Source organism: Phyllosticta citribraziliensis, assembly GCF_038025025.1.
Source record: "Phyllosticta citribraziliensis strain CPC 17464 chromosome Unknown J3D65scaffold_12, whole genome shotgun sequence".
In the NCBI taxonomy this organism is placed as follows: domain Eukaryota; kingdom Fungi; phylum Ascomycota; class Dothideomycetes; order Botryosphaeriales; family Phyllostictaceae; genus Phyllosticta; species Phyllosticta citribraziliensis.
The window spans coordinates 719,334-744,059 of NW_027117349.1; the positions used below are offsets into that span (position 1 = coordinate 719,334).

General features: G+C 56.3%; 9 protein-coding genes across 9 annotated transcripts; 5 read left to right on the plus strand and 4 right to left on the minus strand.

Annotated features, from left to right (window-relative positions):
* Positions 1-130: 130 nt before the first annotated feature.
* On the minus strand, positions 131-2,497 carry J3D65DRAFT_637908 (CoA-transferase family III domain-containing protein). Its single transcript, XM_066801562.1, has 3 exons — positions 1,665-2,497; positions 1,320-1,618; positions 131-1,264 (listed from the first exon to the last, which is right to left on the minus strand). Exons 1-3 carry the CDS (start codon positions 2,089-2,091, stop codon positions 236-238), a joined length of 1,755 nt encoding a protein of 584 aa, XP_066651362.1. The 5' UTR covers positions 2,092-2,497; the 3' UTR covers positions 131-235.
* J3D65DRAFT_637912 (fungal-specific transcription factor domain-containing protein) lies at positions 2,428-5,911 on the plus strand. Its single transcript, XM_066801563.1, has 4 exons — positions 2,428-2,746; positions 3,104-3,141; positions 3,193-4,201; positions 4,253-5,911. The coding sequence occupies exons 1-4, from the start codon at positions 2,668-2,670 to the stop codon at positions 5,812-5,814; spliced, it is 2,688 nt and encodes an 895-aa protein (XP_066651363.1). The 5' UTR covers positions 2,428-2,667; the 3' UTR covers positions 5,815-5,911.
* Positions 5,912-6,159: 248 nt separating this feature from the next.
* On the minus strand, positions 6,160-8,525 carry J3D65DRAFT_118021 (uncharacterized protein). Its single transcript, XM_066793798.1, has 3 exons — positions 7,541-8,525; positions 6,627-7,327; positions 6,160-6,561 (listed from the first exon to the last, which is right to left on the minus strand). The coding sequence occupies exons 1-3, from the start codon at positions 8,322-8,324 to the stop codon at positions 6,505-6,507; spliced, it is 1,542 nt and encodes a 513-aa protein (XP_066651364.1). The 5' UTR covers positions 8,325-8,525; the 3' UTR covers positions 6,160-6,504.
* On the plus strand, positions 8,526-9,144 carry J3D65DRAFT_117895 (uncharacterized protein). The gene has a single exon (XM_066793797.1). The coding sequence runs from the start codon at positions 8,728-8,730 to the stop codon at positions 9,058-9,060; it is 333 nt and encodes a 110-aa protein (XP_066651365.1). The 5' UTR covers positions 8,526-8,727; the 3' UTR covers positions 9,061-9,144.
* Positions 8,804-11,493, plus strand: J3D65DRAFT_637921 (major facilitator superfamily domain-containing protein). Its single transcript, XM_066801564.1, has 2 exons — positions 8,804-9,697; positions 9,752-11,493. Exons 1-2 carry the CDS (start codon positions 9,229-9,231, stop codon positions 11,161-11,163), a joined length of 1,881 nt encoding a protein of 626 aa, XP_066651366.1. The 5' UTR covers positions 8,804-9,228; the 3' UTR covers positions 11,164-11,493.
* Positions 11,494-12,305: 812 nt separating this feature from the next.
* On the minus strand, positions 12,306-14,240 carry J3D65DRAFT_671326 (MBOAT, membrane-bound O-acyltransferase family-domain-containing protein; the record flags this gene model as incomplete). Its single annotated transcript, XM_066803382.1, has 4 exons — positions 12,306-12,332; positions 12,526-13,537; positions 13,585-14,037; positions 14,098-14,240. The coding sequence occupies 4 exons, from the start codon at positions 14,238-14,240 to the stop codon at positions 12,306-12,308; spliced, it is 1,635 nt and encodes a 544-aa protein (XP_066651367.1).
* A 365-nt stretch (positions 14,241-14,605) lies between these two features.
* J3D65DRAFT_637928 (adaptin N terminal region-domain-containing protein) lies at positions 14,606-17,855 on the plus strand. The gene is made up of 6 exons (XM_066801565.1): positions 14,606-14,753; positions 14,809-14,932; positions 14,985-15,684; positions 15,730-16,194; positions 16,244-17,398; positions 17,454-17,855. The coding sequence occupies exons 1-6, from the start codon at positions 14,744-14,746 to the stop codon at positions 17,547-17,549; spliced, it is 2,550 nt and encodes an 849-aa protein (XP_066651368.1). The 5' UTR covers positions 14,606-14,743; the 3' UTR covers positions 17,550-17,855.
* Positions 17,856-18,783: 928 nt separating this feature from the next.
* J3D65DRAFT_118343 (uncharacterized protein) lies at positions 18,784-19,951 on the minus strand. Its single transcript, XM_066793800.1, has 2 exons — positions 19,630-19,951; positions 18,784-19,569 (listed from the first exon to the last, which is right to left on the minus strand). The coding sequence occupies exons 1-2, from the start codon at positions 19,852-19,854 to the stop codon at positions 18,859-18,861; spliced, it is 936 nt and encodes a 311-aa protein (XP_066651369.1). The 5' UTR covers positions 19,855-19,951; the 3' UTR covers positions 18,784-18,858.
* A 1,620-nt stretch (positions 19,952-21,571) lies between these two features.
* Positions 21,572-23,668, plus strand: J3D65DRAFT_559771 (fungal-specific transcription factor domain-containing protein; the record flags this gene model as incomplete). Its single annotated transcript, XM_066797422.1, has 3 exons — positions 21,572-22,030; positions 22,098-22,607; positions 22,664-23,668. Coding segments are annotated over 3 exons (1,974 nt in total), but the record flags the coding sequence as incomplete, so codon positions are not given.
* Between the last annotated feature and the right edge of the window lie 1,058 nt (positions 23,669-24,726).

Consider the following 24,726-nt stretch of genomic DNA (forward strand, 5'->3'; position numbering starts at 1 on the left):
TGCCAAGGCAAGATCCGCTCGCCGCCCGCACGGATGCGGCTCAACCGCAGGAAGGCGGTCCTCTGCGCGGAGGTTTCCGCTCGACCACCGACCAGTAATCAAGACTTTTTTGATATGAGCAACGGAAAAAGCTAGTGGTATTCGAAGTCCAGAACGGTCTGGAAATCCATAATGTCTTAGACATTGACGATTGATACGAAAAGCGGACCTATCTCCGACTGCATTCCAAATTATATTACAACTTCAACATGCCCTCGTCAACCTCCCAGCCATCCCAGGTGGGCGAATCGAAGCCGTTAGGTCTCGAACTCCGCAAGAAACCATTCCAAGTTCCGTCTACCTCTACCACGGGCCGAACAAACTTGACAGGCGCATTGAAGCCTCTGCTAAAACTTTCAAAGAGGTGCGTTTCTGCAAAGAGTTCAGGGTGCGTCAATCGCATCGTCTTCAATGCCCGCTTGCCCACTTCATCCACCGAGTCGTAGTGTCGCAAGCCGAAAAATTCCGGGTCATGAACGCGGCGAAGCTCTTCCAAAAGCGAGTCCGCGTAGAGACCTTGTTGCAAGAGGAATATGTCGTACTGGCACAAGGACGTAGTTCCATGATAAGAGCCGCCGTGCTTTGCGCGCTTGAACAGGCCGACAAGCGCAGCAATTGTGCCCATACAACCGGTGCCGTAATCACTCATCGGGAACGGAGGAACAACAGGCTCATTGAGCCCCATGAACTGACCCTGGGCCCAAGCCACGCCGCTGACACAGTCGGCAATCTGTTGCCAACCAGGCCGATGAGCCCATTCGCCAATGTGGCCAAAGCAGTCTTCTGCAACGTAGACAAAACCCCGACCACGACGTTGACCCAACTCGATGAGCTGCTTGGGGCCGTAGCCCAGGCGCTCCAAGGAGCCAGGCCGGTACCCGTCCAGGACCACGTCGGCGGACTGCAAAAGTTGTTCGAACGCCTTGCGGTCTTCGGGGGTTTTGAGGTTGAGGTCGGCCGTGTGCTTGCCTAGATTGCCATCGACCTGGAAAAAGGGGACGTCGCTGAGGTTGGGCGAGGTGACTTTGATGACGTCTGCACCGTACTCGGCAAGGCCTCTCCCCATGGCCGGTCCGGCAATGATGCGGCACATTTCGAGGACTCGGATGCCTGCCAATATTTGGGGCTTGGGTGCGGGTGTCGACCTTGCGGGGAAGGGCGCAGGAGGCGTGGCTGACTCGGTCTGCTCAACCCGCCAAGGGGGCTCCTGCAGCAAAGTCTTGCCCTGCATGTCCGTCAGCGACGCTGACAACGTCCTCAGCTATGGTTGCCGGACTTACGTGACTTGTCTCCTGGAACTGAGACCACTTCAAAGCCGTCACACCAGCCTGCTTCCTGGAAGCATTCATCCGCTCCAACTCCTCGGCTGTAAACTGCTTGACGTGACTACCAATGAGTTTGATACACTCGTGGTAGTCAGTCATGTCGGACCTTTGTCCTTCCAGTCCAATCATGTTCAGAGTAGTCGTCGCCTCGAGAGATCCATGTATGTGAAAGTACTCTCCTGAGTTCTTGGTCTCGTACAAATTGGCAGACAGTCGACGATACAGGTTGGATTGTGCAGCCAGGAGGTCAGTATCTACAGAGAGTCAGTCTTTGCGCGCGAATCTGACGAATTCCCATACCTTTGAGGAGCGTCTTTACTTTGGGGTGGGCTTTGCCCATACCCCCTACGGAAGAAAGATACGCAGAGCATAGAAAAGCTGATGCTCTGTCCAAATCGACCGTCACCTTTCTGTCCGTCTCTCCCAAAGTCAAGTTTGCAATGGCTGCAGCCAGGCCCCCTTCGACTGCCTTGAGAGCAGATGTTGCCTCCGTCTCCTTGAAGGGGCAGGGGAAATACGGGCTTCCAGTGTTACTGGTAACAAAGTCGGCGTTTGCGACTATTGCTTTGGCTTCTTCGGGTATCTGGCTGTCGGCGCGACGTAGCAAATCTTGGAGTGTTCGACGAGTCTCGGCCTGCATGGAATATTCGCCATGGAAAGTTCCGTTCTTCTGAGGAGCAACCGCGGTGCCATTCGACCCTGTATGTATCTCCATGTTTTGGACCATGCTGTCTCGATTACGCTTGCGGTGTACAGTGGTAAGAGTGTCGAGCTGCGGAGGACGGAAAGGAAGGCTGTCTCTTGACTAGCACAGGACTCGGTATAGCGGGTATGAGCCGGTCAGCGGACGCGGTAAGACAGAGCAGGAAAGCCATCGTTATTGCCGGTGCTTTGGCAGCAAAGTGCCCGGCGGATGAGGGCTCTTGGTGGGAGGGACTTGAGGGCCGCCCGCCGGGAGCATTCAGACGATGGCCCGTGCGCTGCAGTGCGGGAGCCGACGTTCCGAACGGGCGGACGGGATGGGCCAAGGCGATATCCACTGCCAGACGACTTGCTCTGACAACAAACCTACCACTTTTGTCTTTCTCCAGCGCGTTTCCGGGTAGAGCTTGTCGACGTGGACCCGCAGACGTGGTGACGACGGCATTCGACTCCAAGTGACTGGGCTTCTCAGCTTATCGTCTCCCTTGCCGCGTCCCTCAGCCGCGGCCCGAGACAACCGCCGCCTCCTCACTTTGCAGCCACCCGCTGCTGCTTGATCGGAAGACGATCAACCGTCAGCCTGTCTCTCCCCGTACTCGCTATGACCAGGCCAAAGGTACCACCAGAGCAGCGTCAGCGTACGGCGCAAGCCTGCGAAGTCTGCAAGAGGCGGAAGCAAAAGGAAAGTCGATCATTTTGCTTTTAAGACGACGTCATTTCATTTCTGGTCTCTTTTCACCCCGCGTACTTCACCACACGTCTCTCAATTCCCTCTTTGTAAACGTTCTTGAGAATCGGAGATACTTTTGCTCGTAACAGACCTTTATTGGTGCTCCCTAGGAATGTCACATTATCCTAGCATTTCAGACGCCTATCCAGTGCGAGTTCCAAGTTCCACCTGACCGTTGCTCTGTGATGCTGGGTCACGCGTAGAAGCCTCCGCGGCCTATACTCCATGCGTTACCAGATCTTCCCTTCCCTTTGTCATAGGTTCGACGTTTCTTACCAGTAAGGTACATGTGACTAACGTTACGCGCAGTGTAACGGATTATTGCCCTGTAATACGTGCGAAAGAGTATGACCTAGCCATCTAAGAGGGCGCTTCTTGCTCATGCATTTTCTCCAGCGTAAATTTACTTGCTCGTACAGCGATCGGGACGATGAATCTCCAACCGCAGCCCCAGCAGCCAAGAAGGTGCAGACAGAACCTGGCTTAGCAAAGGGGTCAAGACGTACAAATGGCGCCTCCGAAAGCCTTCGAGCTGTCCCAGATTCTCAAAATTCTCCAAACCTTCAGACGGTGCTTTCTGAGCCATCACCGGACCATCTTCGACGAGATTCGATAGCCCAAGCCAACCAAATTCAAACCCCTTATCCTACTTCGAGCTCCTTGGACCCCAGACTTGAGTCTGATGTCACAGCATCAGAGGCAGCAGCAAAGTCACTTCAAAGCTTCTCCGCAAGAATAGACGACTTTCCAAGGCTGCGAGGCGCATCCAGTACCGATAGTCACGAAGAGGAAGCCGTGATTTACTCCCAGGCAAGAATGCTCCAGGATCCAACTGGGAGGCTTCTCTATATCGGAGACTCGGCAACACTGTCGTTTCTCCAGTTACTTCGCATGATGGTAGAGAATGTTGTGGGGCCGTCGGCTTTTACGGTTGACCCTCGTCGACATAAAATTACCGAGACGCCCTTTTCCCTGCCGCCAAATTCCAGGCACACGCATTTGCTTCCAGACAAGAGAGCTGCCTACATTCTGGTTGACTCGTACTTTGTCAACACGCATGGTTTCCTACAGATTTTCGATCGGTCAGCCTTTACAGCATCTCTCGAGCGCTGCTACTCGGACCCTTTGATCACTGAGCCGTCATGGTTGTGTCTCCTGAACATGGTTTTTGCCATTGGTCTCATGTTGGCTACGCCGCGGAGGGGAACGGCGGATTTTGCCATTATTGAGAAACTGCACAAAGAGCACGCTGATCTGAGTGAGGTGTTTTACTTGAATGCCAAAAGTCTCAACGATCCACTTTACGGCTTTGAAGATGCAGACTTTTGGTCGGTCCAGGCATTGGCGCTCATGTCGTTCTACATGCTCGTCAAGTCGAGACGCAACACTGCATTTGCTCTGCTTGGTAAGTCATTTGACGCCATGGAGTGCTCCACGTCTGCTGACATTCGACAAGGCATGGCAGTCCGATCCGCATACGCTTTAGGTCTTCATCGAGAAGAGACAATGGTCATCTTTGGCTATGAGGAGCAGACCGCACGACGGAATCTGTGGCGATCACTCTTCGTTCTAGACCGCTTTCTCTCTCTCGGACTCGGTCGTCCAACAGCGATTTCAGAGGACGACTGCAGTGGGGATACGCTCAAACCCTCGCAGCCGGATGATCCCGACGCTTTCGGTTTTGATTCTGCTCTGGGCACATCAATCAGCCACGGAAAAACAAACGGCACAGCCCTCGAGGCGGCCGTTCGAAGCTGCTCCGTCATTGGACGCATCCTGAAAGAAGTATACCAGAAGCGCAGAATTAGCACGCGGCTCGCACAGGAAATCGCCGACGTCTGCAAGCAGTGGCCTAGAGCCCTGTCGCCGCAACTGCACTGGAGGCAAGCCGCGACGGCGACTCCCTTGCAAGGAATAGCCATCCTCCATGTCAACCTCCTCTACTGCCATTCGATCATCGTCCTCACGCGGCCCTTCTTTCTTTACATCATGAACTCCGAAGTCCAACGCAACGGCACCCTTTCAACGCAACCGCTGCCCTCGCGGCAGCGCTACACGCGGATGGAAAAGTTCAGCGAAGCCTGCGTCATTGCGTCGACGCACACGATCATTCTCGTGCAAAACGCCTACGAGGCGGGCTACCTGCCGCGCCGCAACCCGGCCGTCATCTACTTCTTGCTGCCTGCCGCGCTCATCCTGCTCGCCAATGAGTTTGCGTCGCTCTACACCAACGGCGCCACGGACCAGTGCGTCGCCAACGCCATCAACGTCTTGTCGTACTGCGCCGAGGGCGATGTGCAGGCGGCCCGCCACATTGAAATCATCAAGGCTTTCCGCGATGTGATTGTGAGGCAGCGCGATAGGCGGGCGCAGCAGCTCGGGGGGGCCTCAACGGCCGCGGCCGCATCTGCGGCGGTCGACCAAAGCGCGGCGTACAATGCCATAGGAACGACAGCCACGCCGGCCGTGGGAGCCGATGCGCCGTCGTCGTATCACCAGCCCACAGCATCAGCATCCTCAGCAACAGCAGACAAGCAAACGGCAAAGCCCAACAGCCACCCTACCCCAACTACAACAGCAACAACAGCATCATCAGCAGCTGCTCCTCCCGCTGCCGAACCCGCCGCCGACACCGCCACATCTGCCGCACCCGAACCGGCGGCAGCAGCAGCGCTGCCCCTCTCCTCAGCAGCAGCGCTCCCGCCCAACCTCCTCGACCTCTCGGCCTTCGACACCGTCGGGCTAGGCCTCGCGGGCAGCGGCGGGTCGGGCTCGCTGCTCAGCCCCGAAGACTCGGGCAGCCAGGGCGACGAGCACTTTGACTTTGACGCGCTGTGGGCGTGGCCGGGGACGGGTGGCAATGGGAATGGAGGGCGAACAGGAGGGGTAGGGGTAGCGTCAAGTGGTGAGATGGGGGGCTTAGGGGGTGAGATGAGCGGAATGGGCGTGGCGGGCGAGGACTTGGTGAATTTTGTGAGCGAGAGCGCTGTGCCGCTTTTTGGCGTCTATGATGAATGATGGCATGTAATGTGGGAGCGAGCCAGCTTCAAAACTGCAGCCGCACGACACGCAAACACGATCAAGTATTGGATAGTCAATGAAAGTCATGGAAGTGAATTGAATCCGTCCCGTCCATTTGAAAGTCGGAGATCGACTCCGACCAGCAGACCGAGCGGCACCCTCCGTTGGGAGTAAAACTCCGTCGCTAATGCTGCTGTCTCCGTGCTCTCGTTCACCCTCTCTCTGTGTCTATCTCCCCATCTTCTCTGCCCTACGCCCTGCCCAACCCTCAATGTCGCCGTAGACGGGTTGATTGATAGGTTGGTGGAGCGTGACAGACGCCTTTCTATTCTCTTTTTTCTGGGTTTCGTAGTCTCTTCCTGTCGTAGTGGGGTATGGGTATAACGTTCGGTAGTGCTCGCGGTGTCGATATATGTGCCGTGGGGTTCGGAATGTTGATCGTGTAAGGGGAAGAAAGGGAAAGACAAGCCAAGAAAAGGTGCATTCCACGCTGCCTCGCAGGGGGAGCGTTCGTTCGTTTACGCTGCCTCGCAAGGGGAGCGTCCGTTCGTTTGTTCGTTTGCTGGTCCAGACGCCAAAACTCCGCGCTCGTCCGCTCGCTCGCTCGTTCGTTCATATTCGAAAAAGGCCAATGTCTTTCCTTCACAACCAAGCAACATCACCAACGCCCCGCACTGGCATATCCAATCAGTCGGTCTGTTGCGTTTTTACCTTGCCAACACGTGCAACACCTACGACAGATCGCTACAAAGCGTCAACACCTTGACAGCGTCGGCAGGGCTCATCTGCGTTTGGGCGAGCGCGCGGACCTGCGAGCCCTTCTTCAGCTTCTGGAGGCCCAGAACGACCTTCCAGCTCTCCTCCTGGCTCAAGACGAAGACGTAGCGGCGGCCCTCGCCGTCGCGGATGCTGGCGCGCAGCATGTACAGGCCCAGATCGCGCAGCTCGGCCGTCTCGACGAGCTTGAGCGTCCACGCCTTGACGTCCCAGTCGCGCTCGGCGACGTGGCGCTTGTCGTCGTCGATGAACAGGCCCTCGGTCGTCATCTTGAGCACCAGGCCGTCCGACACGTTGCCCGTGTTGGCCAGCAGCTGGGCCGACGGCTTGGGGAAGAGCGACGTGAACATGTAGACGCCCTTGATGACGATCTTGGACGGGTCGGTGGTCGAGTAGGGCCCGCCGTACGAGGAGCGCGGCGGAGAGGTGCGTGCCGTCGTGGCAGAGGGCGCATACGATGACGAGGCGACGGATTCGGAGTAGGTCGACGTCGAGGTGCGTGCGGTAGGTCGGCCGCGCGTGGGCGGGTCGTCGTAGGGGCGGAAACCCGAAAAGTCGGTTTCGGTCTTTGCAAAGGGACGCTGGTAAGGGCGCTTCGGGGTCGTCGGGCTGGCGGGAGCGCTGTTCATCGTCGAGCCTGCTTTGTTACCTGGTATACTGTTTTCCTGGCCCTTTTTCGCCTCGCGTTCCTTGCGCTCGCGGTCCGCTCGTTCCTTTGCTGCCTTGATGCGGTCTGCCCTCTGTTTATCAGCCTTTTCCTTTGCCGCTTTTGCATCTGCTTCTGCTTTGGCTTTTGCAGCAGCAGCATCTGCCTCTTCTTTGGCCTTGGCCGCGTCGGCTTTTCTCTTTGCCTCTGCGGCTTCGGCCTCTGCCTGAGCTTTTGCTGCTGCTGCGTCCGCCTCTGCTTTGGCCTTGAATTCAGATTCAACACGCGCGCGCATCTCACGTTCAAGGTTGTCGCGGTCTTCTCTTTCCCGCTTTTGCTTCTCCATCCTGTCCCTTTCCAACCTTTCCTTGGCCAGACGCTCTCTGGCATCTCTTTCCCGGGCCTCGCGTTCCCGTGTCCGCATCTGTTCCCACTTTTGCTTCTCAGCCTCGGCCCTGGCGGCGCGGTCCGCATCTTCTTTCTTTTTGGCGTCGGCGTCGGCACCCTTGCGGGCTTCTTCTCTTTGGCGCGTCTCCTCCTTGGCCTTGTCCCAGCCGGCCGACGCTTTGCGCTGCTGACCGGCGCCAGCGCTTCCCCACGACGATCGCGGGGTGGACCCTGTGCTGGACCCTCCCGGCGAAGATCCAAAGCCTCCGGGGAACCCATTGGCTCGCGATTTCCCCCAGGAACCAGCAGATCCGTTGCCAGTCGCGCCAGCGCCGCCCGCGCCGGGCTTTGCGTCTCCTCCCACCGAAGACTGGCCCAATACCCAGCAGCCCGCTCCTACCAGGGCAATGACGATCAAGACGCTTGCGCCGCCGCCAGAGAAGACCGAGTTGAACCACGCCTTGACACTGGGCTCGATTATGTTCCAGACCAAAACGGCGACCAGGGTCGCGAAGACGCCGGCGAAGAAGGAGTTGCGGTCGCAGGCAAGAGAAGGCAAGTAGATGAAGCCAGAGCCGGCGCTGTGAGGAGGGACAATGAAGATGTCATAGTTGCCAGGAGGTAGACCGGAGGAGGGACCGGAGGACTTTGGGTTGCTACCATGGGGTGGTGGAGGCGGCGGCGGGTTGCCGTCCATGGTGGGTTGTCGAGAGAATTGTCGAAATGGAGTCGAGGCAGCAAGCCAGACTGAAGGAATACCTTAGTCTGGTCGCGCCGGATCGGGGAAGGGTGGGGGCGAGGCTAGGATTGTTGACGTGGAGGGCGGAGTTGCATGTGGGCGGCGGTGGGCAGCGATTGTTTACCGTCCGTGGGCTCTGGTGGCTGGGATTGAGTTTGGTTGGCGTGTGGTTGACGGGACGGTGAGACCCAGCGGCGACGAGAGTGCCAGCGGAGCAAGCTTGGCGGCGGAAATTAAAAGAGAGGCGAGTGAATTGGCGACGACAATGAGTTCGCAGAGAACCAAGGCGCTGCTTTTTCCATGCAGGGTGGTGGTTTTGGCCGTGGTTGTGCAGGGATGCAGCAGTTGACAGGCGAAGACGATGGCGGGTATTTATCTGCTTGTGCGCAGCATGCTGGCGGCTCAGGCTCCGGGCATGAGGACGACGACATTGGTTGCATCTCGTCCAGGTCCAAGTCGTCGCATCCAGTGGCCGTTGGCGACGTGCATCGAACCGTTAGCCGCTGGAGTGGGGCCACGGCGCCCATCAGCCGTTGAGCTCCACTCGCTTGACCCCGAGTCCGCAACCCCAAACAAAACATCAAGTTACATACTGCGGTGGCGCCTCTTTGTCGCGCTCTCACGTGGAGCTCCATTGTCCTTGCCGTGGTTTGTGTTCGTGGTCGGCCAAGAGGGCACCATGTCCTATCAGTGACTAGCTCCTGTCTCCAACTTGCGGCTGAACCATCAAACCCTGGCGCTGGCTTGCTTGAGCGGCTCTCGGGCTCGGGCCACGCGTTCCCCCAGATGCACCTCCCGTGCCCTCCCCTCCGGAACCTCTGCCATGATGTGCTGCTGCTCACCGCCTTAGCCCACCACACTAATGCCAAACGAAGAACATGAGCTCCGCTCCCTCTCCTCCCGGTCTGACACCGACAGTCATGACAGCCTCGAGCCCACGGTGACCATGCCCTCCGACCTGCGAACCGACCCCGACCAGCACGCCCTGAACCGCCGCACCGTCCGCAAGATAGACTTCTTTGTGCTGCCCTGGTGTGCCTTGCTCTTCCTCTTCAACGCCCTCGACAAGTCCAACATTGGCAATGCCGAGACGGCCCACTTCACAGACGACATCGGCATTGCCAAGGAGGATCTGAATGTCGCCGTCGGCCTCTTCTACTTCTTCTTCGTCTCGCTACAACCCGTGGGCGCTGGTCTGGGTCGGAGATATGGCATGAAGAGATGGGTCCCTGGGTGCATGTTTCTCTGGGGCTTTTGCACTGCTCTACATGTCTGGGTGCACTCAGCCTGGCAGCTGTACATTTTGCGCATCGCGATAGCAACTCTTGAGGGTAGGCGCCCTCGCAACACACAGTACGGAATTGGCCTTTGACTTTGAAGCTTAGCCGGGTTCTATCCAACTACCGTTACCTATCTCTCGCTCTTCTACACCCGCTTCGAGTTTGGAAAGCGCATCGCCATCTTTTATGGACAAGCTGCCGTGGCTGGAGCCTTGGGTGGATTAATCTCCTGGGCCGTCTTCAAGGCTTTTCCAGGAGACAAGCCTGGAGACCTACCAAGCGCAGCTTCATCCTCGTCATGGCACTCATGGCAAATTCTCTTCATTCTTGAAGGCTGCGCGACCATGATTACGGCCTTCGTCAGCTTCTTCTGGCTCCCAAATCGGCCAAAGAATGCCTGGTTCCTCAGCCCCGAGGAGAGAGATTGGGCCGAGGAGCGAATCCGCCAGGACAGAGACGGGGAAATCCTTCAGGTGCGGGGAAAAGGCTCGCCGTCACCTACACCAGATCCCGAAGACGTCGAATCCACTGTCGAAGCTCAAGAAGCCCAGGGTCTCTTGTCTCAACGCAGTGGCCCTACCTTCCATGCTCCGTCGCCCGCTAATCAGGTCTCGGACCAAGGAATTACCGCCCATGATGTGCTCTCGACAGTGCTTGACTGGAAGATTTATTATCTCCTCGCGTGTAACATCCTCTCGGCTGTCCCAGCGACTGCGTTTCCAATTTTCCTGCCCATAATTCTCTCGCCATTATCCACGACGCCCGCTCTCGCAAACCTCTTGTCTGCTCCACCATACGTCTTTGGCGCCATAACCCTCTTCGCCTTCACCGCCTGGAGCGACCGCAACCGCAACCGCACCAAACCCATCCTGATCTCGCTAACCATCGTCCTCGTCGGCTTCGCCGGCACCATCCTCCTCCCCTCGGCTCCTACGCCTGACGCGACGACGACAACCGCAGACGCGGAGCTCCCTCCCGACCCGCACGCGCTGCTCCGCTACCTCTCGCTCAACGTCCTCCTCGCCGGCACATTCATCGCCTCGCCGCTCACCGTCACCTGGCTGACCAACAACTTCCCCTCGCCCGGCAAGCGCGCCCTCGCCCTCGGCATCAACGGCTGGGGCAACGTCGCCGGCGTCATCGCCTCCGCCCTCTTCGCGCCCACCCCGCTGAACCGCGCCTCCGGCTACCGCGCCGCCTTTGCCTGGTCCGCGGCCCTCGTCGCCGTCGCCCTTGTCGGCTTCGCTGCTTTCCGCGCGCTTCTGCGCCGCGAGAATGAGACGAGAGCCCGCGTCGTCGCTGCGTGGAGCGAGGACGAGATTGAAGAGGAGCGCTGCAGCGGCACGGGGCCGCTGCGCTTGAGGAGTGGCGCTAGCGCGAGGCGCGTCGATGCGGCGCTTGATGCCGTCGACGCGTGGCCGCTTCCTGGTGCTGCGAGAGTGGCAGCGTGGGTGCGCGAGTGGCGCCAGGCGCCGAGGCAGGGCGACGAGAGGGTTACCTTTGCATATGGGCTGTAGGTAGACTCTGCCTGTCTATCTTTCCGCCTGGCTTCAGGACTGCGGAGAGACGCAACGAGCCGCGCCGCCGGGTTCGGCGTCGAGTGAATGGGGTGCCCATAGCGGCTTGTATTGTACTCTCAGCCCTGCTTTCCATGTACTGCATGACATCTGCATCATCAAACTAGTACTTCTTCTCCATCTTGGACGTCATAGTGGGTGTAGAAAGAGATGAGACTCCCTAGGTCTAGATGCGGCAGTGAACGGATGCTCCCTAAGCGTGGATGTACTAGTCAACGAATGCTCCTTAAGCGCGACTGTAGCAGCAGATGAATCCTCCCCAAGTGTGACTGGAGCAGTGAATGAATCCTGCACTCATATTGCCAGGAGGTCTGTCGCATTTCCTTCGGCACCCACTGTGACGTAGCCTCATCTTCGTCGAGGGAGCATTCTGGACGCGTCGCTCAGAGGGCCAAAAGAGGCAGGTTGTTCAGAGTGTGAATTCACCAATTTATGGCTTGATATGCTCCATTGCTCTGTTCTCTACCTGACTCCCCATAACGCCCCGCCGAGCTCGCGCTCACGCCTGTACCGCATCGAGGAACCGCCGACACCAAAGGTACAAACACAGTACCGCGTAGTTAACACTACATCAAACCACCTACGTGTATGAGGGGAAACGCAAAACGCAAAATAGGATGATAATGTACAATACAAGTCAAAAAGCACAAAAACTAGACCGCGAATAATGCAAAAAAGGGCGTGTGAAGGGTATCAAGTATATGCGCGAGAATATGTGCGATGGTGGTGGGACGGAGGGGAGATACTACTCTACTAGACCGACACCATGGCCGGCGCCCAGCGCCGGGATAGTGTGTACATGCGTGTGTGATGGTCAATGGACGAGGGCAATGGATAGGAACTTGCGTAAAGATACCAAAACCAACGACCGCAAATGCTAATCCGGGAAACAGCTGAACAGCATGTGTCAGGTGTAAGCGACGAGAGTCGAGAGTGAGGAGGGGGCCCAGTGTCGTGTGTGCGAAAGGAGGCCCCCAAAGCGACGAAAAATGATAGATTGAGCTACGGAGGAGAAGCGAGCGAGTTGGCAGACAAGGCAGAACGCGATCTGACTCAGCCAACGAAGGAGAGGGGCTGGTTGCTCATACCAGCACGTAGAGAGCGCACATCTGTAGACAAAAGAGGTCAGCGCACGTCAGACGAGCTGGCAAGGGAATGTGGCGTGCTGAGTTGAGGCTGCGTGTGGCACATGAATCGGGGCTCTTTTGTTGAGGCAAGGAATCGACTGCATGCTTGCCGGAGTCCACGTGTGCCACGAGTGTATTCAGACCGCATGCGCAAGGTAAAAGGGAAATGACTTACCAGACTGAGCCCCAAAATCATCGAACACCAAAAGAAGACGTTGTTCAACAGCTTGCGCGGCCGCATGAAGGGGCTGTGCTGCACCGCAACAATCGGTATTTGCAGCATCATGCAGATCGCACCATATCCGCGCAGCTTCTTGGTGATGCAGCCCATGACGAGCTCGTGTGCCAGCGCGCTGACAAAAAACGTGACGAAGACGGCCAGGGGCTTCGAGTATTTTCTGCTGGTCGCCATGTAGACGTGCCGTCTGAGGAAGTGGTGCACGGGCTTGTTCCACGAGCTACTAAACGCGCCAAAACTCGAGCTGTTCCACCAGTCGCCGTAGAATTGTCGGTCGGCGAAGCGGGTGACCTCGGCGAAAGCACCGAGCACGTACTCGAAAATGACGAGGAAGACGAGGAGAAAGATGATCATGAATGGAAAGAGAAGGCGGGAGATGGTCTCGGCCAGGATCAGTGCGCCCTCGGAGAAGTCTTGCGACGTCTGAAGTTGCTCGTCGGCGATGTCAAGGACTGGCATCACATATTGCTCCGTGATGAAGGTGAGCAGAAAGATGTTGCCAAAGACAGCGAGGACCTTGTAACAGACTTCGGACTTGCGGATGCGAGGAGTTCGTGGGTATTCGAGTTCGTAGCAAAGTGTCGGGCAAAACAGGTAATCGATGTAGTTCCTCGCGGTAAGATTCTTGGGGTAGCTGACATTGCCCAATGGTGAGACCAGCTCATGAGCAAGGTCGTCCCGGAGCTGGTCCAGATCCTCCGCATTCTTTGAGAGAATCCTTTTCTTCTCCTCTGGCGGGGTCAAGTCTGAAAAGTGTTTCTCTGGGCTAGGATACTTGATGGCGGCGTGCAAGGATGCGTTTTCGGGGTTGTCTAGTTCTTGAAGACGGTGACGAGTCTCGCTCAGGTGACCGTTGTAGAAGGCGTACGAGTGCATCTTCATGAGGAGGACTAAGAAGTGTAGCGTGAAAAATACTTGGGCTGTCCAGGTCCACCCGCGCGCAAATGGCCTGATCGAGTAAGTCAGTGGCGCCTCAAAATGAAAGTAGTCACATACCAGATGGTCCAAAAGAGCAGCCAAGTAATTTGGTACACGCTCTGCACGAGCATTCCCTTTTTTCTCCAGCGGAGCTCACCCTGACTGCTATCGTACAGCTTGTGCAGTGGGAGGCTCACGGCCGTAGATGCCACCATGGCCAGATCGCTCAAGGCCATTTCCCAAATGTTGGCAGTGAAAACGCCCCACTGCCGAACCTTCCACGGATAACCCGTCTCCTTCATGCTCCTCAGCATGTTTGTTATGACGATGATTGCCAGACCGATCCAGAACAGAACAAAGAAGCCCCGAAAATCATGGTAGTCGCTCTGAGGGTCGAAATGTGATACGCGCGAGGTATATTCAATGGTAGGAAACAAACGGCGTTTCTGTTCGGCGCGAACACTCTTGCGGACGAAGTAGGTGGCTTGAACCGATGGCGGCGCATCTTCTGGGACAGGCGTGGAGCGGCCACTACGTTGACGGTCAGCTTTAGGCTGCAGCTAAGGCGAAACGACGAGTTGTAGAAAATACCTTGGAGGTTCTGATATTGAAGCATCTTCATTCGCGGCGCGCAGCACCTGAGGATTGCCAGGTTTCCGGGCTCGTGGCTCCACGACCTCGAGCTGGGAGGCGTGGCCGTTGAGAAGCGGTTGGGACGAGGTTGTATAAGACATCACAGTGCTTTGCGCCAGGTCCAGGGCGGGTTGCAGGAAATGTCGAGGAGAAGAGCGAGTATTTGAAGCTCCATGCAAGCTGACACGGAGTGCAACGGAAAGGAGGGCGTATTATTAGAGGGTTGGAGACGGAGGGCCACGGATCACTGAAGAGTCGGTATACAAGGAACGGCCCCGAGCCATCGTCATCAAAGCGTTAGGGGCGTTCGCGCGGAGGCGGAAGTGCGGGACGCCGAAGGGTCCAGCATCTAAGGTTATCTAATCTGATGGCGCCAGACCGCTCGTGGACTAGGCTGCCAAGGCCGCTACATCTCCCGCTGGCCGCTCGAGGAGACACGGAGCTGGCGGCCTGCCTGTGTCCACCAAGAACATGTCCCTCCGCTGCATGCATTGACTTGAGCCCTCCTCGCTTCCACGCCGCTCCCACCTGCTCTCCTCGTCCTATCCGTCTTTGCTTTGCCCTCCCTACCTGTGCCCCACCCGGGGTCCGTGACACCAGCACAATGAGCTCTCGTGAGTAGAGCCTCTTGTCTTGGCCATGACGCCGCTGACCACCGTGTCCATCCAGTCAAGCAATTCATCCGCAACGTGCGGGCTGCAAAGACCATTGCCGACGAGCGCGCAGTCGTCCAGAAAGAGAGCGCTGCCATTCGTGCCAGCTTCCGCGAAGAAAGCCACGATTCCAACGTTCGGTAAAGGACACCGCCTGTGTCGGATCAAGCTTGTTGCTGATTCGCCTCAAAGGAGAAACAACGTTGCCAAATTGCTATACCTCTTCACCCTCGGCGAGCGCACACATTTTGGTCAGATAGAATGTCTGAAGCTCCTGGCCTCGCCGCGCTTCGCCGACAAGCGACTGGGGTACCTGGGCACCATGCTGCTGCTGGACGAGAACCAGGAGGTCTTGACCCTGGTGACCAACTCGCTCAAGAACGACTTGAACCACCCCAACCAGTACATTGTCGGTCTGGCCCTATGTACACTCGGCAACATCGCGTCCATTGAAATGTCCCGGGACCTCTTCCCCGAAGTCGAACAAATCCTGTCCAGCGCGAACCCTTATATCCGCCGAAAAGCTGCCCTTTGTGCCATGAGGATATGTCGAAAGGTGCCTGACTTGCAGGAGCACTTTTTCGAAAAGGGAAAACTGCTCCTTGCCGATCGTAACCATGGCGTCTTGATCTGCGGCCTCACATTGGTGACGAGTCTGTGCGAAGCAGACGAGGAGGAAGACGACGAGCTTGGCGTCATTGACATGTTCAAGCCGCTTACGCCCCACCTCGTCAAAATGCTCAAGAGTCTTTCGAGCTCAGGGTATGCGCCTGAGCACGACGTCAACGGCATCACGGACCCTTTCCTCCAAGTCAAGATTCTCAGGCTGCTCCGTGTCTTCGGCCGCGGTGACGCTCAGAAGAGCGAGCAAATTAACGATATTTTGGCGCAAGTAAGTTTACTTTGTGTAAAAAAAGGCTATTGACTGACATGCTAGGTCGCGACAAACACCGACTCCACCAAGAATGTTGGCAATTCCATTTTGTACGAAGCGGTTCTTACCATCCTGGATATTGAAGCGGATTCGGGTCTGCGCGTTCTCGGCGTCAACATTCTCGGCAAGTTCTTGGCCAACAGAGACAACAACATTAGATATGTCGCTCTCAACACTCTCATCAAGGTCGTAGCCGTGGAACCGAATGCTGTCCAGAGGCATCGCAACACCATTCTCGATTGCTTGCGGGACCCGGACATTAGCATCAGGAGGAGGGCTCTAGACCTCAGCTTCACGCTGATCAACGAAAGCAACGTCCGCGTTCTCATTCGGGAACTGCTGTCTTTCCTCGAGGTTGCCGACAATGAGTTCAAGCCCATAATGACGACTCAAATCGGTATTGCTGCTGATAGGTTTGCTCCGAACAAGCGATGGCACATAGATACGATGCTTCGAGTCCTTAAGCTGGTAAGTTCAACGTCTGCACTTTTCGCAAATTCTCTCTAAAACTGTCCAGGCCGGCAACTATGTCAAGGAGCAAATTCTCTCATCTTTTGTGCGTCTTGTTGCAAACACCGCGGATCTCCAAACCTACACTGTCCAAAAACTCTACTCGGCACTCAAAGAGGACATTACCCAGGAAGGCTTGACTCTTGCAGGGTCTTGGGCCATAGGAGAGTACGCCGACGCATTGCTGCGTGGCGGGCAATACGAAGAGGAGGAGCTGGTCAAGGAGGTCAAGGAAAACGACATTGTGGACCTTTTCGAAACTATACTCAACAGCAACTACGCTGGCCAAATCGTCACCGAGTACATCATCACTGCCGCGATGAAGCTGACGACGCGACTTTCCGACTCTGGACAAATAGAGCGTTTGAGGCGGCTCATGCTGAAACACCAGACTCACCTGGATGTGGAAATTCAACAGCGAGCGGTCGAGTACGGCAATCTTTTCGCATACGACTCCATAAGAAGAGGAGTGTTGGAGCGGATGCCGCCGCCGGAAATCCGAGAGGCACAGCGGGTGCTTGGAGAATCCACAAGCAAGAAGCGGTCGTCGAAGCTCATTAGCAAGAAGAAGCCCAGCCAAGTCACGGAGCAAGACATGCTCCTCGACCTCATGGGAGGCTCTGATGTGCCTGGACCCTCTGCTCCAAGTACTACGAATGGCTCTCAAAACAATGCCGACCTGCTCGCCGACATTCTTGGTGGTGGTGGCATGTCATCGCCTCCCCCGCAAGCCACGTCCCCACCTGCTGCTCAATCCAACGTCAACTCTATCATGGACCTTTTCAGCAACAACAGCGGCACCACCACTCCCCAACCGCAGCCTGCAGCTGCTGCACGACCTCCCCCGTCCGCCGACTTGTTTGGTGGTCTCGCATCGCCTCCTCCAGCCGCTGCGACCCCGCCACCAGGCAACGCCGCACCTGCTCACGAGGCGTACAACAAGAACGACCTGCACATCACACTCCAAGTGCAGCGCAGTGGCAACAGCGCTCAAATCCTGGCACGCTTCCGCAACGCCAGCAACTTTGGACGGCTGACCAACGTGACGCTCCAAGCAGCAGTACCCAAGAGTCAGAAGCTCCAACTGCAGGCCATTAGCAACAGCGACTTGGACGGTGGAATGGAGGCAATGCAGCAGATGAGGATTGCGGCTGTCAGCGGGGTAAGTTTTGTCCCTGGCACCTCTGACTGGATAGGTACTAACAGATTTTGTGTAGCCTCTTCCAGGCAAGCTCCGCCTACGTCTACGTGTTGGATACTCAAAAGAGGGTAACGCAGTCATGGAGCAGGTCGATTGGTCGGAGCCGACGTAAGGTCAAGTGTGCCGCTGTTTGATGGGAAGACGTTTGCACGAGGACTTGAGAGACGAGCGTCTTAGCTGCGCCGGCTCTATCGCCTCACGCATTTTCGACTGCTTGGACGACGACGGCTTGATGGATGGACGGCGCACCAGCTAGAGCCGCAAAAGCTCTTTCGCGCGCACACACGGCAAGGAGGGCAAGGCAGGGCATAGAATGGCGCGGGCATTTCAGAAAAAAGCTTTTTGCGAAAAGATGCCGTCGACACACTTACCTACTCTACTACTTACTTCTCTTCGACCCGATGTTAATGAACTGACTTTCTTTGCTTATGTGCGCGTCTTTTCTTGACGGCCTGGAGATGGGTGATGAGCTGTCTGTTCCTCTCGTGTTTGGTCACGTCGACATATCTCGCACCTCAGCAGCCGCGTCGTCTTGAGAATCCAATCGGCCGACCATCTGGTAGGTAGCTTGCCTTTACGCCGTCGTGTGACTGCGTAGTTGCGCCGTCACATCGTGGTCCACTTTGACGTGCAATCAGTGTGGCCGCCTCGGCCCCGGTGTGCCAGTGCCTAGGGGCACTTCAGCATCTACGTGGGAGGGTGATGAGGACCATTCATGAGCTCCGTCTTGCCCTTTGCGTGCCGCAAGTTTGGCTGTCCGGCCTCGTGTTGTCTCGCTGTCTCGCTGTCTCGCCGGCGCTGCTGTAGTGTACATCTCCGTCCTGGCCGGCGGCGTCCCTTGGCCGCGCATCATCCTGTGGACCTGCTCGCTCGCTCTACCTTTCGCGACACGCTCTCCGCAAGAAGGTGCTGCAGCATAGCTGGATATTTCAAGTCGGGTCTGCGGAGACTCGTGACTCGCTTTTGAGTGCGCCGCTGGGCGAGAGCTCAAGGGATTCGGCACACTGCCGGATCTTGCACGTCCACTACTGCCAGAGCGTTGGCTGTCACGCGGGGAGGAGTCATGAGAGAGTGCGCAAGTTGGAGAAGGGCTTTTGTATTGATGGTTGGCTAGCTACGTATTCGAGACTAGGAGATCAAGGGCAAGGCGAAGACGAAGGCGAAGAAGGCAGAGGCAGAGGCAAAGGCAGAGGCAGAGGGAAAGTGGAAGGCAAGGCAAGGCAAGGCAAATGTCAAAGTCAAGTTCAAGTCACAGTTGCAAGTACCATGTAGCGATCTTTCTTTCAAATGCACCCGGCCCGCTGCGATCAAGTATTCGCAGGAGCCAGGTGGTAGTGCGCCAGACCATCCGAAGCGAATTACTCGCGGTCATTGATGTGAACCTCCATACGGCCACCGAGAGCCATGATGGTAGGGGTCTTTCAGCTCCAACCACCCTGCAGCAGGCCAAGGCAGCGAGTGCCTGTGTCGCCGCTGGGGTCTCCCCCAGCGGCGAAGGCCCACTGCAGCTGATGCGCGCCGCCCACCACGAGTGTCGACCACTTCCACCTCCTGTTGGACACACCGCCACCCAGCCATCCGAACTCCGGCCCAGGCGAGGAGGGCGAACGCCCCCAAAGGGGTATTTTCGGGGAACGGATGTGATGGCGTTTCCTCAGGGCTCCATGGTCGATTCGCTGGTAGGATTTTGGGATGAAGAGAAAAGGAAAGGTTGGGAGGAGGGAGAGGAGGCTTTTATACAGAAGACCTCTGGTCTGTGCTCGCTCGCAGGCGCTCGCAGGCGCTTCGCTTCGGATGGCGCCTGTTGGCAGAAGTTGAGGCCGCGGGCGCTGGCCGATGGTCTTCCGCGCTGACAAGTGACTGCCATGCGTGCCGGACGACCGCCGAATGAGATGGCTTGTTGCTCCTAGCGAGAGACACGTCTGCCCAAGGAACGGTGATACCGATTCGTACATTGCCTGAGCATATCCATCTGCCGCAGGACGTGGTGTTGAGATGTCGACAGCGCTGGAGTGCTCCCAAGGGTCTGCCACGGTGTGGACGACAACTCCGCATGTGTGCCAAACGAAACAAAAGACCATGGGTCTTGCTGCAACAACGACTGGGTGCTCCATAAGTGTTACTAAAGTAGCCTATGGATGCTCTTTAAGTGCAACTGCAGCGGTGAATGAACGCTCCCTGAGCGCACTTACATTTCCAGAAAGTCTCACATCTTTCGACAACTCCGGTAGCTCTTGAGATGAATCCAAGGTGCCAGAAAATGTGTTCCTCTTGATACACACAACGGTGTGATCCTGGAACGTAGGGGCCCTTGTACCAGCCCGGCTTAGGGTCTGCGATGGTGTTGATTGAATGCTCGCCAGATGCGACCAAGGTGCCAGAAAATGTGTTTTTCTTGGTGTGTGATTTGGGAGCATTCGAGTCGTTGTACCAGCCCGGCCTGGATTGCTGAGTCCTGAAAGGCGACTGAGTTCCCTCGCCGGCTGGCAAAAGTCACAATGGTTTAAAAGCCGGGGGCAAGCCTGGATTGCCTTCCTCTTACATCCTGTGATATGAAAATGGCATATACCGTGGTATCAAGATGGGGATCGCCAAATTTGGCGCAAAAGATCTACTCCAGCCCTGGCTGTCTTAAAGTGCATCTTGGAGGAATCTCGCCCACGCTCTTTGTCTCTCTTCCAAGCAGCGGTTGGCTGAAAAAGCACTGTGGTTTTTGCACATGGCGCCTAAGTGTCATGTTCAACATATTTCCGAGCTCGACGTCGTCATTCCTAGGAACAAAGTGTCAAAGAGTGAGGCGACAAGGAGCTTCTCGCACTACCTGTAGTAGGGCGGTCTCTGTGGCAGTAGTCTGGCGCTTGCAGCCGAGGAACGATTTTGGCAGGTGACAGCGAGCGGGAGAGCGTTGCAGGCTTGCAGCATTTGCCTTGGCAACCATGTGGCTAGTACCGCTATGCATCTGCCAGTTTGTCAGCCAGATGTAAATTCACAATATAGAATCTTCGCACCATGAACGCGGCTCGGTCACGCCGAAACTGCCGGGGTACGTCATGTCTCAGGAACGACGGTGCATCAAAATCTCTAGGACCGATTGGAATCGAAATTTGGAGGAGGAAAGCTGCACAAAACGTGGAGCGTTCAACAACACGTACGCCATTACGGTAGCGCCAAGGAAAAAGCCAAGGATGTGGTGGCCAAGACGGGAGCAGCAAAAGGTTGCGATTAGTAAACACGGACGAAAAGTCAGAAAACATGACGATACAGTGCAAAGCCAATGCAGGCAAAACACGAGCGAGCGGAAAAGTCAAGACGATTGAGGGTTTTCGCCGCACTTGAGGGTGACCTGATATGGGATACCGTAGTGCTGAATGATGGAGGCCAAGCAATTCAGCCTCTCTGAGATGCGGCGGTGCCGTGGACAAAGACCGAGAGAACGGTGTCGTCAGCCGGACCGGATATCGCAGGAAGCGTCACCGCTGGGCGAAAGGAGGGAAATCGACGGTGAGCTGGCGCATCAACAAGCAAAATGTTTCGACCTCATGGCCTCGTGCGGTCGGAAAAGTCCGCGCCGGCCAGGCAGATGCAAACGCCCCAAAAAGTCTGACTCTGCTAGCGGCCAAGGTTTGCTCTGGACCCATCCTTGTTCTTGTTCAGGCTCGACGTCGTCTTCGTGTGCTTGGGCGAACGAACAGCACGAGAGGAGAGGTTTGTGGAAGCTGCAGCTGGCAGATGGACGTCACGACGTGCCAGTGCGACGGGGGGATGGCGTCTTTGGCGGGCTCCAGTCAAGCTGCAAGCAAGCAGACCGAAGCATCCATGGCAGCGGTTGTGTAATTGGGGCTGCTGAGTCATCTTACTGCGGAGGCTGCTGTAGACGGACCCGAAGTCGCGGGCGCCGTCCAAGTCATAAGCGGACTCGCGCCCTCCATCTTGTACCCTGGCCCACGGCTCCACCCCAAAGAAATCACCTCTATTGATCCTGACGGCATGCGCCGCCGTCTTTTCAACTCCAGCACCCTTCTCAACTCGACGCCTTTGTGGACCATTCCATTGGACTCGCAAATCGCCCACCGGGCTCGCGGAGAGCTGATTCCGAATCCTCCGTCTTAGGTCCTCCAGCCCTACACCTTGACAATGCCGACTCCTCCTAGCTTGCTCTCCTGCCACAACTGCCGCGCCCGCAAGGTGCGCTGCGATAAAGAACGTCCCTGCGGAAACTGCCAGCGCTCCAAATCCGAATGTGTTTTTCCTTTGCAACGTGCTGCTCGCCGAAAACAAGGCCGGCGGCACGAGGAACTCTTGCGCCGTCTGGATCACCTCGAGAGCCTTGTCGACGGCCTTGGAGGCGAAGTTGCCATTACCGCGCGTCAATCAACCAAGCAAGATTCTGATGAACCTGAAGACCTCCACGAAGAAGGATCCGAGGTGGCCACTGAAAGGGGCACTGAGTGGATGACAGGAGTCGTCAAACCCTTGCTCCTAGCTCCCAGAGGTGAGCACCATGGTCCACGAGAGGATGGGTCGTACCCCGTCATGAAAGGAGATGGCGGCCGTTATCTGGGAGAGGACTTTTGGACGAGTTTAAGTGGTGAGGTAAGCTACATCCATGTTCACATCGCCCGTCTCGCCTACCGAACCGAGAATCCTAAAGACCCTATAGGTTGAAGGCTTGAGAGAGTTGCTCAATGAGCCAACCTCAGACGATGAAGAAGATGCCTCGACGCACTTTAGCTCCCCTCCCGTCGGCGGTGATCACTATGAAAAACGCCTAATGAACAGTCTCTTCCTCTTCAGTGGTGACATGGAGACGACCGATCTGAGGTGGCTCCATCCTCCAGGACCTCACATTGAAGCCTTGTCAAACATCTACTGGGACCGCGTCGACGTGATCTTCAAAGTTCTGCATCGTCCGACTGTCAATCCTCTCCTCAAGTCTGCGGCTGCAGATTCTCTGGCAATTCCAAAGGGTGGAGGCGAAGAGGCGCTCATGTTTGCCATTTACTTTGCTGCCGTCACCACTCTCTCTTCCACAGAATGCTTGGAAATCTTGGGGAGGGACAAGCCTACCGTTGTTGGCCAGACGAGACATTGCTTAGAAATAGCATTGTCCAATGCGGATTTTTTGAACAGCACCGACATGCAGGTCCTCCAGGCTTTCGTACTGTACCTGGTAAGCGAAGGATGGCACTAGCCAATGAAAACTTGTTTGCCCACTAACACGGACAGGTGTGCCTGAGGAGCCACAACAAGACGCGTTCTGCCTGGACACTGGTTGCTCTGGCAGTTCGAATCGGCCAAGACCTCAATCTGCACCGCGATGGAGCTCTAACAGGCTTTTCCCCGTACGAGACTGAGATGCGGCGTCGATTATGGTGGCAACTGGTCGTCTTGGATATTCGAGCCTGCGAGGACCGCGGTTCTTTTCCTCTCATCTCCCTTGAGCTTTGCTCCACCAAGGTCCCACTCAACATCAATGACGAAGATATTGAGCCAAACACCCGGTCTCCGCCTGCTGAGCGAGAGGGCTACACGGAAATGACCTTCTCGAAATTGTGCCAGGAGGCCTCGGCGGTAGCACCCAAGTTTTTCAGTCCCATCCCTGCAAACATCGACGACGAGCACAAGCGCGACCACTGGCAACACCAAATACAGGAAGAGGTCGAACACTTCAAGGACAAGATGCAGGAAATGTTTCTCAACTACTGCAAGCCCGAGGTCCCGATTCAGTACGTCGTCATCAAAGTGGTGCAAATCATCTTGACAGAGTTCTGGCTGCTTGTCCACTATCCCATTCAAACGCGCCGTTTCGCATTCAAGTCCAAGGCCACCAAAAAAGAGGTCCTCGAGGCAGCCGTAGCACATCTCGAGATAGATTACGAGGTGGTCATGCACCCACTTTCAACCAAATTCAGTTGGTACTTCGACACATACGTCGAGTGGCACCCCATCGCCGTTGCACTCGCCGAGCTTTGCGTCCAAACTCGCGGTCCGCTCGTTGAAAAAGCTTGGAAGGTTGTCGACACTATTTACGAGCGGGCACGGTCTCTGGTGACGGATGTATCACTCTGGCGACCGGTGAAAAAGCTCTATCAAAAGGCACGGCTTGCCCGTGAACAGGCTATCAGGGAGGACGCCGAAAAGAGTCAGCAAATAAAACAATCTCCAAGTCAACAGAGCATGTCCTACAGTCCCCCAGCTCCATCGTCGAAACCTCGTCCATCCATTACGACCAACAGCCCGACGGCGTCGACAATGGCCCCGATCCCCCCGCACCCACGCGACAACGTTCAGAGTTTTGTCCCCATGCAGCCCATGTCACAAGCTCCGGCCAGCAACGGCTATACGCCCGACTCGTATTTCTCCACCGTCTCCACGCCCGCATCCGTCAACTCGATCCCGCCACAAATGCAGTCGCAGTCCTCCCTCACAGCCCGTCATCAAGCTCAAGTGGCGGCAGCGCAAAGTCAACACAGGAACAGTCTCGACCTCATGGCTACGCAGACCACGGCTAGCCTCTCTGGCATGAATATTGACAGCTACGTTGATCCCGTCAATTGGGAAGACTGGGACACGTTTGTACAGAGCACATGGATAGCGGACCCAAGCCACCAAACACAAGCGCGGCAGAATGATGCCGCGACGGCTGACTGGCTCATGTCGATGGCCATCGACACAGATGGCACGACGGTACCTGCAGGGGGTTTCCCGCAGGGACCACGACCTCCACCAGGATTCGGCGGGTCTTGAGGGCCACGCCGCTCTTAGATTTCTTCTCTAAAAATCAACAGTACAGTAACGGACTGACGCTTTTCTTCGTGCCTTTCGGTGGCTATCTTTTCCCCTCAAGTTTTTTCCTACGTCTTTTCTTTCTTTTTCAGTCTTCACGTTCATGGACGCCCAAGCCTGTTTGCATCACGACTGTACGGAGGACACGCTTTATCTAGATGGAGACGGGGCCGGGGCGTCGCTTTGTTTGAACGACCACCTGACATGTACTATATACGCAATCCCACCTCTGCTTCTACTTTTCATTCTACCCAAAAGCAAGACAGACAGATCAGTGTGGCTTTGGATCTTTTGGCTTGTCATTCTCTATCCGTCGGCTCGTTGCAGCCGCGGGCTCGTAACGCGTTCAAATTTTACGTCATCATAGCGGCAGGAACGCAGGGTGAATGGATAATTGGGTACGGACATGTAGCGAGATGACTGCCGTTTGTGTGCTCTGCACCTCCTCGGAATTTCACCCTCGTCAATCGATTTATTGTATTTCAACCCCTTTGCATCCAGAA

Coding starts and splice junctions, on each gene's coding strand:
- J3D65DRAFT_637912 (XM_066801563.1), top strand. CDS start 2,668: ATGACCAGGCCAAAGGTACCACCAGAGCAGCGTCAGCGTACGGCGCAA. Junction 2,747..3,103: donor CTGCAAGAGGCGGAAGCAAA/AGGAAAGTCGAT, acceptor AACGTTACGCGC/AGTGTAACGGATTATTGCCC. Junction 4,202..4,252: donor CACTGCATTTGCTCTGCTTG/GTAAGTCATTTG, acceptor ACATTCGACAAG/GCATGGCAGTCCGATCCGCA.
- J3D65DRAFT_637928 (XM_066801565.1), top strand. Junction 16,195..16,243: donor TGCTTCGAGTCCTTAAGCTG/GTAAGTTCAACG, acceptor AAAACTGTCCAG/GCCGGCAACTATGTCAAGGA. Junction 17,399..17,453: donor GGATTGCGGCTGTCAGCGGG/GTAAGTTTTGTC, acceptor GATTTTGTGTAG/CCTCTTCCAGGCAAGCTCCG.
- J3D65DRAFT_118343 (XM_066793800.1), bottom strand. CDS start 19,854: ATGCTCCCAAATCACACACCAAGAAAAACACATTTTCTGGCACCTTGG. Junction 19,570..19,629: donor ATGTGAGACTTTCTGGAAAT/GTAAGTGCGCTC, acceptor GAGCATCCATAG/GCTACTTTAGTAACACTTAT.
- J3D65DRAFT_118021 (XM_066793798.1), bottom strand. CDS start 8,324: ATGGACGGCAACCCGCCGCCGCCTCCACCACCCCATGGTAGCAACCCA. Junction 7,328..7,540: donor AGACCGCGACAACCTTGAAC/GTGAGATGCGCG, acceptor AACAGAGGGCAG/ACCGCATCAAGGCAGCAAAG. Junction 6,562..6,626: donor AGCTGAAGAAGGGCTCGCAG/GTCCGCGCGCTC, acceptor GACGCTTTGTAG/CGATCTGTCGTAGGTGTTGC.
- J3D65DRAFT_637921 (XM_066801564.1), top strand. CDS start 9,229: ATGCCAAACGAAGAACATGAGCTCCGCTCCCTCTCCTCCCGGTCTGAC. Junction 9,698..9,751: donor CGCGATAGCAACTCTTGAGG/GTAGGCGCCCTC, acceptor TTTGAAGCTTAG/CCGGGTTCTATCCAACTACC.
- J3D65DRAFT_637908 (XM_066801562.1), bottom strand. CDS start 2,091: ATGGTCCAAAACATGGAGATACATACAGGGTCGAATGGCACCGCGGTT. Junction 1,619..1,664: donor AGTAAAGACGCTCCTCAAAG/GTATGGGAATTC, acceptor GACTCTCTGTAG/ATACTGACCTCCTGGCTGCA. Junction 1,265..1,319: donor AGTTCCAGGAGACAAGTCAC/GTAAGTCCGGCA, acceptor ACGGACATGCAG/GGCAAGACTTTGCTGCAGGA.
- J3D65DRAFT_117895 (XM_066793797.1), top strand. CDS start 8,728: ATGGCGGGTATTTATCTGCTTGTGCGCAGCATGCTGGCGGCTCAGGCT.